Source organism: Narcine bancroftii, chromosome 5 (assembly GCF_036971445.1).
Source record: "Narcine bancroftii isolate sNarBan1 chromosome 5, sNarBan1.hap1, whole genome shotgun sequence".
Classification (NCBI taxonomy): domain Eukaryota; kingdom Metazoa; phylum Chordata; class Chondrichthyes; order Torpediniformes; family Narcinidae; genus Narcine; species Narcine bancroftii.
The window spans coordinates 5224572-5246447 of NC_091473.1; the positions used below are offsets into that span (position 1 = coordinate 5224572).

The window sequence follows — 21876 nt, forward strand, 5'->3', positions numbered from 1 at the left end:
ATTCCGGAGATTTTTTTGGCCTAAGTCATTTTATCTTGGAAACTCCTATTGTACTAAATTTCCTTTTTCATCCCTCTCTAATTGATCAAGCTTATTTACTCTGGAAAGTTAAAGGTATAACATGCTTTTCGGATTTATTCTTGGATAACTCTTTCATGTCATTTGAACAATTATCCATGAAATATGATTTACCTCGATCTCATTTCTTTCGATATTTGCAGATTAGGAGTTTCTTAGTTTCGACTTTACCCTCTTTTCCCAATCGGGAGACTACGACTGTTTTAGAGGATATACTATATTCAAAATTCCCTCCAAAAGGTGTGATATCTAAATTATATAATATAATTACAGCTTTTGTTCAATCTATTCATTGAAAATGTACATTTCTGACTAAACCAGTGGTTATTGATCATCAGTCACTTTTAATCTCTGCAGTCTTTAGTGCAGGTGTTACCTTATAGTTTGGTAGGGCGTTGCAGGATTTTGCCTCCGCACTGGTGGTCGGGCTATGTCCAAGTTAGAGTGAAGTGTGAATTGGTTGGAACCATGAGTTGATGTGTGTTTATTTGTATCTGCTGCCTTAAGTGCTGCTGATGTTAAGAGTTTGTTGTCACATACTTAAGTACAATGTGTAGATGTACTGACATTCTTGCTGCAGTGCAGCACATGTACATCACATGTCGAGGCATTGGGCTTGTGAGATGCCATTTAAAAAGGGGTTGCTGCAGTGGAGTGTTGAGCAGATGACACATCAATGATAGTAGAATTGAAAGATTGTCTACTCTTTTGCCATTGCAATGCAAAATTTTGACAATTTTGGTACTGGAAAATTATTATTGAATCAGATAGTACATTGGAGATCATATCAATTTAACATGCCTCCAGTTCTTTTGGAGAAAACCATAAATATTTTTTCTTCTCTTGACAAAATTGAGAGATGCAGTGACTTGTGTATCCTGATATTTTTATTTTTTTATTTTTAATTTTTTTATTTTTCACACCATAAATCACATTAGCCATGATATACACTTTTTCACACATATACAGTGACTTTTTCCCCCCCCCCTCCTTCCTCCCAAGCCACCCCCCCACCCCCCCCCCCTCATCCATTTTAGGTATACAATCTAGGTTGCATTAAGCCAGTCAGACAATGTTGTCATTCAACAAAAATACACCAGAAATTCTACTGAGTCCATTCTTTTCTTTCCTTCTCCTTCCATCAACTTAGGTAATGTTTGTTCCCGGTAGGTTTTCGCTATTGTATTTAATGTAAGGCTCCCATACTTGTTCGAATATTTCAATATTATTTCTTAAACTATATGTTATTTTTTCTAATGGAATACATTTATTCATTTCTATATACCATTGTTGTATTTTCAAATTATCTTCCAATTTCCAGGTTGACATAATACATTTTTTTGCTACGGCTAGGGCTATCTTAACAAATCTTTTTTGTGCATCCTCCAAATCAATTCCAAATTCTTTGTTTTTTATGTTACTTAGGAGAAAGATCTCTGGATTCTTTGGTATATTGTTTTCTGTTATTTTATTTAATATCTGATTGAGATCATCCCAAATGTATCCTGATATTGTGGAATATTTGTTGCTGTGTTTAGTGAAGATCATGTAAAACAATCACACTTGTTATTAATGGAAAGACTCACTGGAATTTTATTTCCATCTGAAGGTAATAGATTTGCTAGTTCTCCTGATCCTCCATACAGCTGGAACAAGTAACAGCAAGAAGCAAGTAGAGAAATTGCTGCGCAGCAAGATTCGTTTTGGCCATATCAGGGATCAACTATTGCAAGCTGTATTTAGGAGCCATGCTCTGGTTAGTGATGTCTGTCATCTTAATGAGCTTTATTCCTCTGATGTCAAAAGTCTTAAATTTCCGTTTGAAATTCTTGATGTGTGCCTTTTTATTTATGCCAGGTCCAGTTTTCAACTTTTCTCTTAATGTGTTTGCAAATGGCATTTTTTAAAAAAAAATCTTTTTGCTGTACTTTTGTTTAATAAATCTAAAGGTTCCTCTATTATAATAAAATCTTGGGCCCACTTGCTGCTCACAATCCAAGACCATTCCTTCATAAGTACAATTAAATACACCTACCTCTGGAAATGTATTGACCTTTCACTTCTAGAAACAATCTGCTGGAGGAACTCAGTGAGTCGAACAGCATATGTTGGAGAAAATCGGCCTTCTCTGCATCACATTCCTCACTCTCCCTTCATTTGGAACAATTCCCCATTTGGTGTATTCCAATAAACGTCATCATTACTTATGCCTTTCAATCACATATACCACCCCCCCCCTCCCACAATGTTTGTGAATTCCACTTGTCTTAATTCACAAGAATTGGAGGATATTACTGGATAACTATTATATTTTAACATTCTGCTTCAATATTGGATCATGACTACTCTGGGTAATTCTAGCAGCAATTTGTTTTGAGTAAACTGCTCACTCTTGGTTTCCCATTATCATACTTCCTCACCATTTTTTTTTCAAATGCTTCACTAACATTTAGCATGCCTATTTCTTGCTGCTCCATTTAGTCTTCTCACACTTCACTCCTCTTCACCCCTCTGCTTTGAAAACTATAAACCTTACCCTCTCCACCCCTCCTCCCAGATCTCATGAAGAGTCATTGATCCAAAATGTTGACTGGCTTTTCTTTCCACAGATGCTGAGTTCTTCCAGCACATTTTATTGTCAGATCCCATCATCTGCAGTTTTATTTATTTTCCACAGCATTTTGTCTGTTGATTATCTGTATTTGTTAATTCAAAAAATGTTTTCCTCATATGTTATTAGATAAAATATAAATGAGAAATTATTCTATGATGGTAGGCTAGCCATTTCTTGAAAGTCAAATCTTCAATGCAGTAGGTTTACTAAATGATTTGCGTTTAGCATTGTGAGACATTTTATTGTTGCAGAAGAAATAGCTCCAGCCTTCATAAAAATTTGATTATTTTATTCCAGGTTATCCGTGAATACTTTTCTTCTGTACTGTCCTTGGCTCAGACTCTACTGAGGTCCCCAGATATGAGTGTGGTGTTTTTTGGAAGTCAGATGTATAAACATGCCTTTATGATGTTTGACTCCTACTGTCAGCAGGTAAGAGAAAAGTTTTTGTTGGTGTCGTATTTTTATTTTATTGAGAGCTGGCTTTTTGTAAGGTATCACTTTGTGATAATTTTCTGACATCACATAAGTGGTCATATTTTGTGCCTTGTTGCAGTATCATGGTGGTAAATTACTGAACTAGTAATCCAAGGCTTGGACTATTAATCCACTGATTTTACATTAAATCCTATCATGGTACCTGGACAGTTTAAATTCCATCCTCCAAGTGAACTGAAATTTTTTAAAAAAGTTAGCATCCAGGAATTTTAAACCACTTTTTTTTCTTTGGGTTGGCTTCGCGGACGAAGATTTATGGAGGGGTATGTCCACATCTGCTGCATGCTCTTTGGTGACTGACAAGTCTGATGCGGGACAGGCAGGCACGGTTGCAAGGGAAAATTGGTGGGTTGGGGTTGGGTGTTGGGTTTTTCCTCCTTTGACTTTTGTCAATGAGGTGGGCTCTGCGGTCTTCTTCAAAGGAGGTTGCTGCCTGCCGAACTGAGGCGCCAAGATGCACGGTTGGAGGCGAGATCAGCCCACTCGCGGTGGTCGATGTGGCAGGCACCAAGAGATTTCTTTAAGCAGTCCTTGTACATCTTCTTTGGTGCACCTCTGTCTCGGTGGCCAGTGGAGAGCTTGCCATAGAACATGATCTTGGGAAGGCGATGGTCCTCCATTCTGGAGACGAGACCCACCCAGCACAGTTGGGTCTTCAGGAGCATGGATTCAATGCTTGCGGACTCTGCCATCTCGAGTACTTCGATGTTGGTGATGAAGTCATTTCAATGAATGTTGAGGATGGAGCGGAGACAGCGCTGATGGAAGCGTTCTAGGAGCCGTAGGTGATGCCGATATATACCACTATATTGCAATAAAACCTCATTAGCTTAACCAACATCTTTCTTGAAGAAAATGTATAATCATTGCATGATCTGGACTACATTTGGCTGCAGGCTATCATGAGGTTATCTTTGCTAAACTCTGATCCCAGCAAAGCATTTGATTCAAGTATAATTAGGGATGGTCAATAAATGCTGAACAGTGATTTTAAATATTACTCTCTCTTTCCTCTTTGACCTCTTCTGTTTGCCTTTTATGAGGTTTCCCTTGCATTTGTTTTGCCCTCTAGTCCTCATGTTACTTGAAATCCTACATCTTCCCAACATTTCTCATGCACTCCAAGGAAAGCATTTCAGCATCATCGAATTGGAAAGATTAGTTGCACTGAACATGAATGTGATCAGTGAAGTCTGTCAGTACTCCCAGATCTCTTTTTGTCCATAGCCTGTTAAGTGCTATTCAATATGTACAACTTTTAAGTCCATCCACTGTCTCAATTGGCTCTGTGTGAACAGAGATGGGTGAATCTTCTAAACAGTGACTTGCAAAGCAGTGAAGTCACAGGAATTTGATGAATCTTACAATTCATTGGAGAGGAACTGGATAGAGAAAGTAATTTCAACCAAGGAGGATGTATAACTCATCTTCGACCTGATTCATTTTTTTTTTCCCTCTTGCCTCTCCCTCCCCCTTTGTCTGGCCCATTTAACTGCCTCTATCCATCATCCCTCACAGGTTCACCATTCCCCTGTCTAACCTCTCCTACCATGTCACATTATACCAGCTCATTCTCCTCTGCACTGTCAACCTTCATGAAGGGTTCTCGCCTGAAACGTTGACAGTTTTTTGTTCTCCCACTGATGCTGCTCAACCCATTGAGTTCTTCCAGCAGGTTGTTAGTGACTTCAGAATCAGCACTGGTTGAATTTTCTGTTTGTGCCAACGTATCACCAAAATGGTATGATTAATTGCATAACATTAGCATGACAAACTGTCTTCCTAGGATGCACTTTAACCGAATCAGTGTGGAACTGTAGCCTCTACCAGGAGCAGTTTCCTTTCCAATGAGGATTTCTATTGTATAAATATTCAATCAGATCAAAAATGGAATTTTTAAGAAAAATTAATTGTGAGCTGGAGACACTAATCAGTGGGTGGTCAATGCTGCAGTGACATCCCTGATGTCCTGGGAAATCAACTCTGGCAGTACCAACCTTCCAACAAGAAATGAAAATCAAAAAACTGCAAATGTCAGAAATCTGAAATAAAAACAGAAAATGCGAGAAATTTTCAGCATTGGGCCCCATTTGTGGAAAGAGAACCAGTTATTGCTTTGAATCCGAAACCCTTCGATAGTGTCCATCACATCTCCTGCCATCCTTCATGAGAAGGCAATTAAACTGTAGGTTATGTTTTGTGGGATCCGATCTGTTTGTTTTCCATTCTCTAGCACCATAATTGGAAAGCCTTGTGATACGGTACTTGACTGCAGCGGATTAAGAAGAGCAGCTCACTGCCACCTTCTTGAGGACAATTAAATGCTGTCTCAGCTTGCAATCTTTTGAATTGAAAAAAAATTACACAAATACATTTTCCCTTAAATCATTTTTGAAAGTGGAAACGGTGTGATTATTTGTCTTTCTGTGCAGGAAGTTGTTGGTGCGCTGGTGACACATGTTTGTAGTGGTTTCACTGCCGAGGTGGATATCTCACTTGATGTGCTTACAGACTTGGTCTCCCAGAGCTCATCTATGGCTGCCTATGCTGTATTTGTGAAGGTAGGTTGAAGGAACTCTGAACAGAGATTTATTATTGCATTTTCCTTTCAAGGAAAACATTTAAAATATCTAAGAATTTGGCATAGATGGAAAATGTGACAAAACATTTATTTGGAATGACTGCTCAAGAGATGTACAGTAGATTTCAATATTTTCTTTCAACTTGCCTCATTGCTTTATCCTTGGCTACTTTTTATCAGAATCCATGGATCTTTGGTAAGGCTAATCTTTTTTTGACCATGTCTAATTTTCCTTGAGCCTGCTCCACAATTTGATCAGATCACATCTAATCCAATCTTAGTCTTCAAACCAGTTTTCTACCATCACCTATTCCCTCTGACTCCCAGTAATTCATATATCTGTCATTCTCCTCTGTGATCTATTGAATGATTCTCCCAGAAGAGTAGAGAATTCCATTATCATGATAATGGTTTCAAGTCAAGTCACATTTATTGCCATCTGATTGCACGTGACAACCCAACGAAACAAGGTCCTCTGGTCCTCATTGGAAAATGCACCGACAGACCAAAAATACATGTGCAGGACAAGACTCCAGTCATCATTTCTGCCACTTTAATGGTTCTGTGGATTGATCTCTGATCTATTTCTCTGCAGCAACCATATCACATTGATGTGGCCAGCCAGGGCGCTCTCAATAGAGCTCCTTTTGACATAATGTTGGTCAGTAGCCTTGTCCACTTCAGACTTCTCAGGAAGTGCAGCTGTTGTTGTGCCTTCCTGACAAGTTAGGAGATGTGTGTATATGATAGGTTACTAGTTAAGTGAACTCCAAGGAACTTGGTGCTCTCTCCACTACAGGTATCATTCCTGGTCCTCCTGAACTCCATGATCATTTCCTTCATCTTTCCACGATGAGACTCGGGTTGTTCTCTCACATCATTTCATGAGATTTTCTTCCTCTTCTCTGTAGTGCGACTCATCATTGTTGCTGATGAAGCCAACTATTGTATCATCTGCAAAGTTGATGGCATTGTTGAAGCCTACAACCCCCAGTACATTTTGAATGGTGGGAGGAAACCAGAGCCCTTGGGGAAAACCCACGCAGACACAAGAAGAACATGCAAACTCCTTACAAATCACACGAGATTTGTACCCCGGTCCCGATTGGTGGCACTGCTGACCGATTTTCTTTGGACGCTCCAGTTTCTTCCCACATCTCAATGGTGTAAGGGTTGGTCAATTAAATGGCAGTAAGTGATAGAATCTGGGGGGAGTAGAGGGGAATGTGAGAAGAGTGTAGGATTAGAGGAAATGATTCAGTGGGCTGAAAGACCTGCATTTCACTGATTATTAATTCTGCTGAACTTTTAAATGGCTATGATGGTGAAGTTTTTAACGTACAAAGATTTGTTTTACTTCACAGGGTATATTGGATTACATGGAAAATTTGTCTCCCCAACATATAAGGAAGCTTTTTTTCATTCTCAGCACATTGGCTTTTAATAGAGGACAGGAGAGCAGCCACATTCAGGTGAGGGGGGACCATTAAAAATTTCAATCACTCTTGGGTTGTTGTGTATGTGCCTCCCTCCTTCTGGAATTTTGTCTCATTAAAACCGGCATTGATGTATTCATTCATTACTAATATTCTCTTTGCTTTCAAGGCAGTGGTTCTCAACCTTTTTCTTTCTACTCACATCCCACTTTAAGTAATCCCTGTGCCATCGGTGCTCTGTGATTAGTAAGAGATTGCTTAAGGTGGGATGTGAGTGGGAAGGGAAGGTTGAGAATCACTGCTCTAGACCCAATTGTGACTGAAATATTTTGCTTGAGAAAAATTGTCATTGGCCCATTTCCTTCGGAGTTATGAAACCGTGTACATTATGAGTCAATTAGGGACAATTAAAACAGTGGCCACGTACCACCTTAAGCATTCCCTTACTGATCACAGAGCACTTATGGCATTACCAGGGCTCGGGCCTAGTTGGTTGAGTGAGGAGTCGGGAGTTTGGTGGCGTTTAAAGGGGGAGGGGTGAGGAGCAAGGTAAGGACTTAAATACAGGAATTTACCAGGGCTCGGGCCTAGTTGGTTCGAGCGAGGAGTTGGAGTTCAATGGCATTCAGAGGAGGAGGGGTGAGGAATGAGTGACAGGTTCATTGGTCAAGGGCCAATAAAAAAAGGGTAAGGTAAAGGAGTGGTCCAGCGAGGAACAGCCCAACAAGTGAGTGGCTTTGGAGATTGTGGATCTATTGGTGACAATCTTCCAGAAATCAATAGTCTCGGGTGTGGTTCCAGGGTATTGGAAGGTTGCAAATGTGATTCTGCTATACAAGAAAGGTGAGAAACAGAAAAAATGAAACTATAGACCTATTAGTCTGACGTCAGTGGTTGGGAAGCTATTAGAGTCGATCCTCAAGGATAAGGTTATGAAATACCTGGAAATGCATGACAGGATACGTCTTAGTCAGCATGGTGTTTTGTTTTAAAGTGACCAACCTATTAGAGTTTTTTGAAGAAATCTCAGGTAAGATAGAGAAAGGGGAAGCTGTGGATGCAATGTATTTGGATTTTAAAAAGGCTTTCGATCAAGTGCCACATGTTGGGCTGCTCAATAAGATGAGGGCCCATGGAATTAGAGGGATGCTATTAGACTGGATAGAAAATTGGCTGATAGGCAGAAAGCAAATGGTTGAAATTAAGAGATCCTGTTGAGGATGGCTGCCTGTAACAAGTGGTGGTCCGCAGGGGTCGGTCTTGGGACTGCTGCTGTTTACAATTTATATTAACGATTTGGATTGTGGAATGAATGGTTTTGTGGCCAAATTTGCGGATGACACTAAGTTAGGTGATGGAGCAGGAAGTGTTGAAGAAACTGTAAAATTGTTGAGGGATATAAACAGTTTTGGAAACCATGCAAAAATATGGCAAATGAGATACAATATTGAGAAGTGTTTAGTTCTACATTTTTGCATTGGAAATAAACAGGCAGAGAACTATCTGGATGGGGAGGAAATTCAAATCCTCAGAGGTGCAAAGAGACCTGGGTGTCCTTGTGCAGAGAAATCTAAAAGTTAATGCCCAGGTGGGATTGGGATTGGTAGTGAAGAAGGAGAATGCTATGCCAGCATTGATTTCAAGATGAATAGTGTATAAGAGTAGAGAGGTGTTAATGGGGCACTGGTAAGACTCCATTTAGTGTCGTGTACAGTTTTGGGGTCCCTCTCTTAGAAAGGATGTGATGTTGTTAGAGAGGGTGCCAAGGAGATTTACTAGGATTATTCCTGGAATGCAAGGCCTAGTGTATAAGGAGTGTTTGGCAGGTCTTGGGTTGTATTCATTGGAGTATAGAAGAATGAGGGGGGGATCTCATCGAGACATTCGAATATTGAAAGGCTTTGAGAAAGTGAATGCGGATAAGATGCTTCCCTTGATGGGTGAATCGAGGATAAGGGTTCATAGTCTTAAAATTAGAAGTTATTCGATTAAAACAGAGAGGAGGAAGAACTTTTTTAGTCAGAGGGTCGTGGATTTGTGGAACTCACTGCCGCACAAAGCAGTGGAGGCCAGATCAATGGGTGTATTTAAACAGGAAATGGATGAGTATTTCATTAGTAAAGGTATCAAGAGATATGGGGAAAAGGCTGGAAATTGCAACTAGGTGTGAGCATAGATTAGCTTATTGTAGAGACACAGAACAGACTCGATGGGCCTAGTGGTCTGCTTCTATTTCTTTATCTTGTATGTGAGTGGAAAGTGTGACAAATTATGTTGTGTTTGTATTTTATATAGATATGTTTTTGGCAGATAAATTGGGGCAGGTTTTTTCGCGTAGGTTGCATACAAACACTTCAAAATAGATCTCATTTAAAATACTGGAACACTCCTCAAGCCAGACAGGGTGGCTCCTGGGGGCCTTTGCAAAAACTTTGGGGAGTGCCCAAGAGACTTCACTAATGGATTGTTGTTTTGAAAAGTAACAGATGAAGGAGATCAGAGGAGTAGTTTGGAGCCGCAGGCTGTCTGGGAGTGCAGCTTGTTGCTCAAAGAGAGTCAGGTGGTTTTTGCAAGTAGAGAGAGTTGAACAGCTTTTTCTCAGAGAGAGAGAGAGAGAGAGATCAGTTTTGCAGTTTTACAGTCAGCAGCAGCAGCAGGGACTGGAACAGGACAAGCTGGAAAGCTTGTGGAAAAACCCCATTTGGAAGACAGGTTGTGAGTGCTTAGTTCAGCCTGGTCAAAGCCCTTATGGTTCATGCAAGAGGAGAGGACTGGCTGCCTAATGTTTCACTGGAATAAGGGAAACAAAAAGAAACTCTGTGGTGACCTGAAAGAAAGTGGTTATCATCTGGAAAACTCTGATGGGGCAAGTTTCTTCGGCAAGACACTGAAGTGGCTGATTAAATGGAATCAGTTGTGGGTGTCCAGCGAACAACAAATCTCTCTCTGAAAACCGACAAGAACCTTCCTGAGTGGTAACCATTTACCTTTTCAAGCACCAAAGCCTGGTGAACTTATAAATGTTAAATTCTGTGCACAGTTCAAGAATTGCCTGCAAACAGTGAACTTGGAGGAATGAGAAGTGAGATTGGACTGTGAATCAAAGAACTTTTCTGAACTTGCATACAGATTACATACATGTGCACTTAGAATTAGAAGGGGGTTAGGTTAGTTAAGTTAATAGTGATAAGTTAGTGTGAATCTGTTTTCATGTTTAAAGATAATTAAAAACAACTTTTGTTTAAGTGGCCATTTATCATGATGAATATCTATTGCTGCTAGGTTTTGGGGTCCTCTGGGCTCGTAACAAAAGAAAAGGTTGAGAATCACTGATTTAAGGGCAAACACTGCTGTAAAGACATCTGTAAACTTGAGGGATTTGCTTACTTATTCCTGACTTATTTTATAGGACGACCTGCACATTGTTATCAGGAAACAACTATCCAGTACCGTTTCCAAATATAAACGGATTGGGATCATCGGGGCAGTCATGATAGTGGGATCCATGGCTTGCAACAGGTATCATAATTTTCATATTATCTAATGTTAAACTTCTCAAGCAAAGAAGTCAAGAATAGATAGCAGATTCTTTTTTCAATAAGAGCATAGATAGGAACTTTCAATCCTGGAAATAAATAGATAGATTTTTTTTGTAATTAAAGTCAAATTTGATTGGAGGGGAAAATAGACATCAAATGCTGGTCATCTGAAACAGAAATACTCAGCAGTTTCGGCAGCATCTGTGGGAAGAGAAATTAAATTAATGATTTGGGTTAGAGACCCTTTTTCAGGACTGAAAAGTAGATAAAAGCTGTAAAGCTGCAGGGAGGATGGAGAAGGGTGATTTCCCTAATAGGATGAAACTGAGGTGAACATGAGGCTAAGTTGTATACAAGCTTATCAGGTCAAAGAATGAATGGGAGCAGATAGAGAGGGAGCACATGGACAAATGAATGTGGAAGTTGTGAATTGCTAAGCCAGTGAATTTGCCCAGCAAGTCAGGCTGGGCGTGTCCTCGACTTCCAAGGAGGGAGGAAAAATGGAAAGACAAACCAGCTGAGTGAATATCTGCAGATTGAGAAGTCATCAGCTGAAGTTGTCAAATTCAAGACATTAGAGTAACAAGGAATCTGCTGAAGGAAATCTGCTGGTTGAGCACTTCCATATGCCAATTTCCTTCAGAGATTGTTCTTCTTTTTCTTGTGCTATTTTTTAAAATTCAAGGTTGGGCCCAGGAGGCTGCAGTCTGCCCAGAAGGAAGATGAGGTGAAGTTCCTCAAACATGTTTGGCATTACTATATCAGTATAGGAGGCCACAGACAACTAGGTCAGAGTGGGTGTTGAATGGGGAATCAGAGGTTTCCCTGTGTGATTTACTTCCCTGAGAAAGACAGTGGGAACAGAGCGATTCAGATTTTCTCTATTCTTGTTAGCTGTGCATCAGTGATAATATTCTTCTGTCAAGGTTAGATTTTAGATTTAAGTACAAACTCAGAGTCAAAGAATCGAACAGCTGGTGCTTTGGCCCAACTTTCATTCTGGACTAATCCTATCTGCCTTCATTTGGTTCAGATCTCTGTAAGTCCTTCCTTTCCGGAAATCTGTCCAAATGTATTTTAAATGTTTATATTAGGCCTGCCTCCAGAGTTTCCTCTGGCAGATCATTCTGAGTATGAACCAGATTTGAGATTGATTGTAAAGAGAACGTGCAACCCTGAGATTTTTTTTTCAGCGAATTACCACTTATCGGTAGTGCAAAAAAAATGTACACAGTGTATAAATGTAAACAAATAAAGAACTGCAAACAGACAATGAATATAAACAAACTGACTGCAACAGAGAGAATAAAAGAGTCAATGAAGTGCACAAATAAGAGTCCTTAAATGAGAACCTGATTGAGTTTGTCGTTGAGGAGTCGGATGGTGGAGGGGTAGCAGCTGTTCCTGAACCTGATGGTGCGAGTCTTGTGGCACCTAGACCTTTTTCCTGATGGCATCAGTCAGAACAGAGCGTGTGTTGGGTGATGTGGGTCTTTGTGCATTATTTTTATTTTTATATATTATTGTCGGAAGATGGTTATAATGACGATACTGTTGCAAAACACCAAATTTCGTGACTTGTTCATGACAATAAATTCTGATTCTGAATGTGTACATCTGGCTTTCTTTTCCTGAAGTGAACAATCAGCTCTTTAGCTTTGGTGAGACTGAATGCAATATTGTTGTTGATGCACCATTCAGCCAGGTTTTTAAATCTCCATCCTGTATGCTAACTCATCCCCTTCCTTTATACAACCCACTATTGTGGTATCATCAAATTTATAGATGGTGTTATTGTCATACCGAGCCACACAGTCCTAGGTGTAAAGTGAGTAGAGCAGGGGCAAAAAGCAATCCTGTGGTGCTCCGGTACTGATGGAGATTGTGAAGGAGATGTTCTTGCCAATGGTCTGGAGGTGAGGAAATCCATTATCCAATTACTCAATGGGATGTTGAGTTCCAGGTCTTGGAGTTTGCTGATCAGATTTGAGGGGGTGATGGTGTTAAATGTTGAACTGCTGTCAATAAAGAGCATCCTGATGAATGCATCTTTACTGTGCAGGTGTTCCAGGGTTTTTGTGGAGCCAGTGAGGTGACATTCACCCTCTGAGTGAAAAAAATTTCCTCCTAAATCTTTCCCCTCTCACCCTAGACCTATGCCCTCTAATTCTGGAATCTTGTATGCTGGAATAAAAGCTCTGAGCACTCACTTTATCCATGTCCCTCATTAGTTTATAAACCTCAGTCTCCTTCGTTGTAGGGAACTTGAACACAATCAAATGAAGACTGAGGGAGTGCTGCACTTAACAAATACTATTTTATATTTTGGTACAGGGAGAAGAGTGCCTACAACATTTATTTCTCAACCGTTATTATTTAATTATGTCAACTAGTTATTTTCTCATAAATTTCTGATATGCTTAATTTTGTGCAATATGCTTCAGAGTTGTGAAGACTTTTGGAATACCTTGATGTTCCAAATAGCAATCTACAAATTAACATTCTTCTATATCCATGTTGAGAAATTCTGCGAGGAAGATTCAATTTCTTCCCTCAGTTTGGTGTCTGTGGATACTTTAAGGACAGTCAGTTCTTCTCCAATACATATTCTTATTTCCATTTTCATGGTCTCTACGACTTCCTTACGAAGTTCAGTCAGCACTGCTAGCTTTAGCTGCTCGAAGTCGGTTACCTATTCTTCCTGGACTGACAGAGTGCTGCCCGGGGAGACATGATCAGACGAGGCCCAGGGTTAAGTCTGCGGGGTAGGTTTCTGGGGCTGCTGTGTGTTGTCTCTACTTTTACCCTTCCTGTTAGGCATTTCAACACTTCAATATCTGACCCGGCTACTTCAAAACATTGCCAACTATAATTGAATGGTAGGACAGTGCCAGGATTGCTGTTAAATTATACTTTATTAATACAATTTGCAGGAGCTCTGTAAGTTGTGACTTACTCCATCAGCTGCTCCATATTGTTCCCTCGCCCCCCCCACCAATAATTCAATTCAATTTTTGAATGTTTTTGACACAGTGACGAGAAAGCACTGTGCGAACACTTTGCCATGAATGATGTCAGTGAGGCACATTAATCTTGCAGACAATACTTTGAGCAGCTATCTATGGCTTTGGTGCTCACCATGCCTTAATGCACTAATTTCATCACCTTTCACATGATGGACCAGGACACATTTGGTCAGAGTAATGGTAACATTTAAGTCCAGTTTCAAACCAAACAACATCTAAATTCCTGCATCTTTTCCAGAATTAAAATTGATCCATGTTCATCAGATTTATCAGCCATGAGCAAGGAATCGTTCAGACAGGTATGCATTTACTTCCTATCTCTGCTTTGAAGTACAGAGTATTTTTTTTGGCTGAAAACGTCCAGCATCCCATCCTTAAGCTTTTCTTCTTTGTCACCTGAGGATGGTGAAGAGTGAGTTGGCTTGTAGTGTGGGTGTCAGTTGGCAACTATAGAAAAAGCATGACCTGAAACCAATGCTAGATAATGACTCTTTTCCAACTTCAACACAAGGGCAGAAGGTTGATCGTTTTTTAAATTCTCTGTTATAAGTCATCAAAATCTATTTTGTACTTAAAGTAAATCATTGCAAAGGTGTTTAGTCTTTGATGGACTAAAGTTTGTAGGCATTGTAATTGATCAGCTGATGCATTCACGTTTTGTTTACCTTCTCGTTTGTCCTGTGTGTCATTGTAGTATTTTTTTGAAACCATTTTCATTTCTCAAATACTCTTGATGTTAGGCGACAGCTCTGATTGAACTGGTGCGTACCTGCATTGAACACTCTCCGGAAGCTGCTTCTCTCTACTGTGATGAGATGGCTAATTTGGTTCAGAAAGGAGATCTGGATCCCCAAGTGCAAGTATACTAAAATTTCATTTCTGTTTATCTAATAGGCTTTATTCGTTCACTGGTTAATAACTAAACACTTCTGTTGGTCCTCAAGTATAATTTTTTGATACTTGACCATCAAAAGATCTATCTTCCTTTATGTTTGTAATTATTTTTAATATTTAACAAAACGGACTGGTTTAATTACTATTGCATGCATATGTTTGATTTCCTACCAAGTATCATATGACTGTACATAGACAACCAGACAAAGCAATGTTTCTCTGGAGCACGGTGCACACATATGCACACACAATACATGTCGCATGCTACACATAATAATCACGTACATGGCCTTTACCGTGTCTCACATATTTAAGTTGATATTAACAGGGAGTTAAGCAGAGAGTTCATTCACTAAGAGGTTGAGAAGGTTAATCAGGACCTTCAAATACAACTTTTCAAGGTAGTTTTGGGGGTAGAGAAGGAAATTGTAAGATCACGATAAATGTTTATGGGAGACTCAATTGAGTGATTTATCTTCAACAAAAATCAACTTGGAATCAGCGTGAGATATAATCGCAGAAATTTGGCTAAGTTGTTGGGAATTGAACACTCTCAGGGTTGTGGCCATTTTCCTAATGGAATTCACAAATCGCTACCGAAAAAATTTGACATGTGGAATTAAATTTATTCACGTGGAATTTATATGGGGAATAAAATAAAAGAAAAATGCAGATTAGGTCAATTTTTATTTTTAGTTACTCAATACTCTGGGGCAATGTTTGTAAACAATGTCACAGCATCAATTTGGTTGGGAGTCACAGCGGAGTCCCTTCTTTGCCGTACCCTCTCCAGTTCTCTTCATCTGCAGGGAGTTTTCTCTGATAGACTGCATGAGGGGAAGCTGCAGAAGCTCCTTAAAATGATCTCTTTTATACCTTTTACTCCACTTTCATTAAGTTAGTTTGCTTTAACCTATTACCCCCGAACTCCTTCCACACCTCCTTTCTCCTGTGAACCCTGATCCTCAATTCCCATCCCTTTCCCTGAGATCCCTGCTTCCTACTCCTTTTATAATCCATGAGACTTGCACATCAGAGAAAATGCATTGCGACTGGTGAGGACGTGGAAAAGGGGAGACTCAACTATGACTGCCAAAACAATTAATGCAGGGACAATTTGGATCTGTTGCCTACTGTATTGAGTCAATAAAATTAAAAATCGGCAACATTTTTGTTTCTCTCATAGGGGCCATATCCTGCCCCATGTATGAGTCTAATGGTGGCCTCGGCTGTTAAGTAACAATGGATCACTTTGTCGTTACTGATAAAATGACTTAATACATGAAAGAAACATATAACATGAGATTCAATTGGGAAAAGGGAGCTTGCACAACACTAAATGACAATATGGGCACTTTTCTCAGAATGTAATCTTTTTATATATGAAGTGGAAGAAAATGTAGGTGTGATACCCTGTCCTCTTACTTTGAGATTTGGCATTTGAATTGTGCATCCCAGCAGAATAATCCTTAAAAGAATGGCTTGGAACTGCAGGAAAATTTGTTGAAGCCTATAGTAAACATCTTCTTTCTTTCTCCTGTGCTCTAGGAATTGATTGGAAGAAGTGTACTTGATAATTTTCAAGAGGACTTTGTTATAGATCTAATACCAGAAATTGATAAGTAAGTTGTGAATAATTGCTTGTTTTGATTTGATCAAAGTTAAATTCTTGTTCACACTTTGTTAAAGTTAAATTCTGTTATTTTCTTTTATAATTTTTAATTTTTCACACTGTGAACCATATCAACCAAAATATATACAAACGTTTCTCATTAAATATACCCAGTGGCATTTTCTCCCTTTTTTCCCCCCCACCCACCCTCCCCCCCCTTCCCACCCCCCTCCAAAACCAATAAATTTTCAAGATATACAGTACAATAAAGCCATTAAACAATGTCATCACACAATGAAAAATAAACAAGAAAAATGTGTCATCTGCTTTTACACACTGGATCAAGTTGTTTTGTCTTCTTATCATTTTAGGGGGTGGAGGTCCAAGGCAAGCCCTCTCAGTTATGTTCCATGTTACGGTTCCCAAATTTGTTCAAATAATGTGACTTTATTTTTTAAATTATGTGTTATTTTTTCGGATGGAATACATTTATTCATTTCCATGTACCATTGCTGTATTCTCAGGCTCTTTTCCATTTTCCAAGTTGGTATTATACATTTTTTTTGCCACAGCTAAGGCTATCATAATAAATCTGTTTTGCACTTTATCCATTTTGAGGCCTAATTCCTTACTTCTTATATTACTTAGAAGAAAGATCTCTGGATTTTTTGGTATGTTATTTTTTGTGATTTTATTTAATATCTGATTTCATCTTCCCAAAACATTTTCACTTTCTTACATGCCCAAATTGCATGTACTGTTGTTCCCATTTCCTTCTTACAGTAAAAACATCTATCTGATAATGTTGGATCCCATTCTTTTAACTTTTGAAACGTGATATATAACCTGTGTAACCAATTATACTGTATCATGTGTAACCTTGTGTTTATTATATTCTTCATAGTTCCAGAACATAACTTTTCCCATGTTTCATTTTTTATCTTTATGTTTAAATCCTTTTCCCACTTTTGTTTAGGTTTATAGCTTATTTCATCATTTTCCTTATCTTGCAGCTTAATGTACATGTTCGTTATAAATCTTTTAATTATCATTGTGTCTGTAATCACATATTCAAAGCTGATTCCTTCTGGTAATCTCAGTCTGCCTCCCAATTTATCCTTTAAATAAGCTTTCAGTTGATGATATGCAAACATTGTACCATGAGTTATTCCATATTTGTACTTCAACCGTTCAAATGTTCATAAATTATTTCCCAAAAAACAATATTCTATTCTTTTCATTCCTTTTCTCTCCCATTCTCTAAAGGAAAGGTTATCTATTGTAAAAGGGATTAGTGGGTTTTGTGTCAATAACAATTTTGGTATTTGGTCCTTAGTTTTTTTTCTTTTCTAAGTGGATCTTTTTCCATATATTAAGTAAATGATGCAATACTGGTGAGCTTTTATATTGCACCAGCTTTTCATCCCACTTATAACGTATACGTTCCGGTACCTTCCCCCCTATTTTATCTAGTTCTATCTTAGTCCAGTCTGGGTTTTCCCTTGTCTGGTAAAAATCTGATCAATACCTTAATTGTGCTGCTCTATAATAACCACCTTGGTTATACCTCTCTGTTAATTTATCTAACGCTACCCTCAGTTTCCCCACTTTCCACAAGAATTTCGTTATTCTCTTTAGTTCATAAAAGAATTTATCTGTTAAGGGAATTGGTAACGATTGAAATAAGTATTGTATCCTTGGGAACACATTCATTTTAATGCAATTTACCCTCCCTATCAACGTTAGCGGTAATTCTTTCCAATGTTCTAAATCTTCCTGCAATTTCTTTATTAGTGGCTGATAATTTAGTTTGTACAAGAGGCTTAAGTTATTATCTAACCTGCTTGTACTTGCCATTTAAATGGAGATTTGTTTTTAAATTCTGTATAATCCGGGTTACTCATTGGCATCACTTCACTTTTATTTGCATTGATCTTGTACCCCGATATTTCTCCATACTCCTTCAATTTCTTATGTATTTCTTTTATTGATGTTTCTGGTTCTGTTAAGTATACTATGATGTCATCTGCAAATAAGCTGATTTTATACTCCTTCTCCTTTATTTTTATCCCTTTTGTTTTATTTTCTGTTCTTATCAGTTCTGCCAATGGTTCTGTTGCTAAAGCGAACAATGGACATCCCTGTCTAGTTGACCTACTTAATTTAAATTGGTTCGATACATTTCCATTTACCATCTCCAATGGTCCATAATGCTATAATCCAATTAATATATTTTTCTGGTAGATTGAACCTCCATTCTACTCTGTCAAAGGCTTTTTCTGCATCTAAAGGAACAGCCACTGTTGGTTTCTTATTAATCTAATTCATGCAGTTCAAGGAAATAAGTTTAGAGACATTATCCACTGTTTGTCTTTTCTTAATAAATCCAGTTTGATCTTGTTTTACTATTTTTGGTACTCAGTCGGCCAATCTGTATGCTAATAATTTCGCTATGATCTTATAATCTGAATTAAGTAGAGATATTGGTCTATATGATGCCGGTGTTAATGGATCCTTCCCCGTCTTTGGTGTTACTGTAATTATTGCTGTCTTACATGAATCTGGCAAGTTTTGTGTTTCTTCTATCTGGTTCATTACTTCCAGGAGAGGAGGAATTTATAACTCTTTAAATGTTTTATAAAATTCTATTGGGAATCCATCCTTTCCAGGCGTTTTATTGTTTGACAGCTTTTTTAATATATCCTGTACTTCTTCTATTTTAAATGGTTTTATCAGTTTGTTTTGTTCCTCTTTTTACAATTTCGGCAGTTCAATTTTAGCTAAAAACTCTTCTATTTTATTATCTTTCCCCTCATTCTTAGTTTGGTATAATTTTTCATAAAATTCCTTAAAGTTCTCATTAATCTCTATTGGGTTATATGTAATTTGTTTGTCCTTTTTCCTTGATGCCAATACAGTTCTTTTAGCTTGTTCTGTTTTAAGTTGCCAGGCTAATATTTTGTGTGTTTTTTCTCCTAGTTCATAATACTTTTGCTTTATTTTCATTATGTTCTTCTCCACCTTATATGTTTGTAATGTTTTGTATTTTTTTTGTCCGCCAATTCTCTTTTTGTTATATCATCCCTTTTTACTAATTCCTTTTCTGTACTTACTATCTCTCTTTCCAACTGCTCTATTTCCCAATTGTAGTCCTTTTTCATCTTAGTTACATAACTTATTATCTGCCCTCCAATGAAGGCTTTCATTGCGTCCCATAATATGAATTTGTCTTTCACTGATTCTGTTTTTATTTCAAAATATGTTTTAATTTGGTGTTCAATAAACTCTCTAAATTCCTGCCTTTTAATAGCATGGAGTTTAATCTCCATCTATATGTTCTTGGTGGGATGTCCTCCAGTTCTATTTCTAATAACAGGGGTGAATGATCAGATAGCAATATAGCTTTATATTCAGTTTTCCTAACTCTCCCTTGAATATGGGCTGACCACAAAAACATATCAATCCTTGAGTATGTTTTATGCCTACTTGAATAATATTAGTATTCCTTCTCTCTTGGGTGCTGTCTCCTTCACATATCCATAAATTTCATTTCCTGCATTGATTTAACCATAAATTTGGCCACTTTATTCTTTTTGCTTGTCTTTTGTCCAATTTTATCCAACCTTGGATCCAAATTAAGGTTAAAATCCCCTCCTATCAATATATTTCCTTGTGTATCTACAATCTTCGAAAAAATATCCTGCAAAAAATTTTGATCCTCCTCATTAGGAGGATATACATTGAGCAAATTCCAAACTTCTGAATATATCTGACACTTATCATTACATATCTCCCTGCTGGACCTATTATTTCCTCCTCTATTTTGATTGGTACATTTTTATTAATTAATATAACTACACCTCTAGCTTTTGAATTATACGATGCTGCCATTATGTGTCCTACCCAGTCTCTCTTTAATTTGTAATGTTTCACTTCAGTTAAACGCGTATCCTGCACAAATGCTATATCTATTTTTTCTTTTTACATTTAATAGCCTCTTCCTTTTAATTTGGTTATGTATTCCATTAATGTTTGTAGTCATATAGTTCAATGTGGCCATCTCATACTGTTTACACCTCATTTCCACTTCCTCACCACCACCATTTTCCCCATTTTCATCTCTGTTTTCCCTTTTTAAACTCAATGTATGACAACACATTTAAAAGATAATATACTCTAACGACTCCCACACCCAATATTACCTTAACCCAAAATACCCCCCGCCCCCTCTCTGAGTTGCCCCTTATCCCTTGCCAGGTAACCACAAGTCCCCTTTCCATTTGGATTGCGATCCTGTTCGCAAGCATCAACTGATTTTGCAGTGACGGTTATTTTCACCACCCCCCCACCCCAGAAAACACTTTTTTTTTTACACATATAACAAAGTTTTCCTTTTTTTTCCCTTTCCTTCCTTCCCTTCTCTTTCCCTTCTTTAGTTCTTTACATGTACATTGTTTTTACATCTTTATATATACATTATCGCCACTCTTCATTCTTATTACATCTCTTCATCTCCCCTTCTGTCCTCCAGGCTTTCTGCAAATTCTTGTGCTTATTCCGGATCCAAGAACAGTCTGTTTTGCTCCCCAGGTATAAATATTTTAAGCACAGCTGGATGTCTTAAAGTGAATTTATAATTTTTTTTCCATAGGATCAATTTTGCTGTATTAAACTCCTTCCTCTTCTTTCAGAGTTCAAAACTTATGTCTGGGTAAAAAAAAAAATAATTTTGACCCTTGTATTCAATGGTTTATTATCTTCTCTAATTTTATTCCTTGCACGCTCCAGTATATTTTCTCTTGTCATATATCTCAAAAATTTTACTAAAATGGATCTTGGTTTTTGATTTATCTGTGGTTTTGGAGCTAGTGTTCTGTGTGCCCTTTCTATTTCCATTTCTTCCTGCATTTCTGTCGTTCCCAGGATCTTCGGGATCCATTCTTTTATAAATTCCTTCATATCTGTGCCTTCTTCATCTTCCTTCAGGCCCACTATTTTTATGTTGTTTCGCCTACTATAATTTTCCAAATTATTAATTTTCTGAGCTAACAACTCTTGCGTCTCTTTAATTTTTTTATCACTTTCTTCCAATTTTCCTCTTAAGTCATTTACTTTCATTCTACAGCCGTTTCTCATTCTTCCACATTTTCTACTCTCTTCCCTATTTCTGTCATGACTAGTTCTAATCTTTGGATTTTATCTTCTGTTCTTTTCATTTTTCTTTTAATTGCACTAAATTCTAATGAAAACCATTCTTTTAATGCTCTCATTTATTCTTCAAAAAAAGCTTTATCTATATTCTGTCCATCTGTTTTACCTTCTATCTCTCTGTGAAGATCTTGGTCTTCTTCCTCTTCTTCTGTGTCTGTACCTGTGTTTGTGTCTTCTTTTCTTCTTTGTATCTGTGTCTCTTCTGATTTCTCTGATGAGTTGCTTGTCTCACTTTGTCGGGCCTCTTCTTGCTTGGCCTCTTGCTGTTGGTCCTCCTTCTGAGCTGGTCATCTGTCGAGCCTCCTGCTGCTGCTCCTCTTGTCGTTCACCCCGTCGACTTTCTTTCTCACCTGGTACTTCACTCCCTCTCATGCCGCTTTACTCATC

The 21876-nt window shown here is 38.1% G+C and overlaps 1 protein-coding gene across 3 annotated transcripts in view; it reads left to right on the forward strand.

Moving 5' to 3' along the window:
* fancd2 (FA complementation group D2) overlaps positions 1-21876 on the forward strand; it is a 129518-nt gene that overhangs the window by 36473 nt on the left and 71169 nt on the right. For all 3 annotated transcript variants that reach the window (XM_069936607.1, XM_069936608.1, XM_069936610.1), the window contains 8 exons: positions 1688-1834; positions 2990-3124; positions 5623-5751; positions 7136-7243; positions 10617-10726; positions 14011-14071; positions 14513-14632; positions 16215-16288. In XM_069936607.1, the coding sequence (XP_069792708.1) occupies positions 1688-1834; positions 2990-3124; positions 5623-5751; positions 7136-7243; positions 10617-10726; positions 14011-14071; positions 14513-14632; positions 16215-16288 (884 nt within the window). The remainder of the gene's footprint in view (positions 1-1687; positions 1835-2989; positions 3125-5622; positions 5752-7135; positions 7244-10616; positions 10727-14010; positions 14072-14512; positions 14633-16214; positions 16289-21876) is intronic.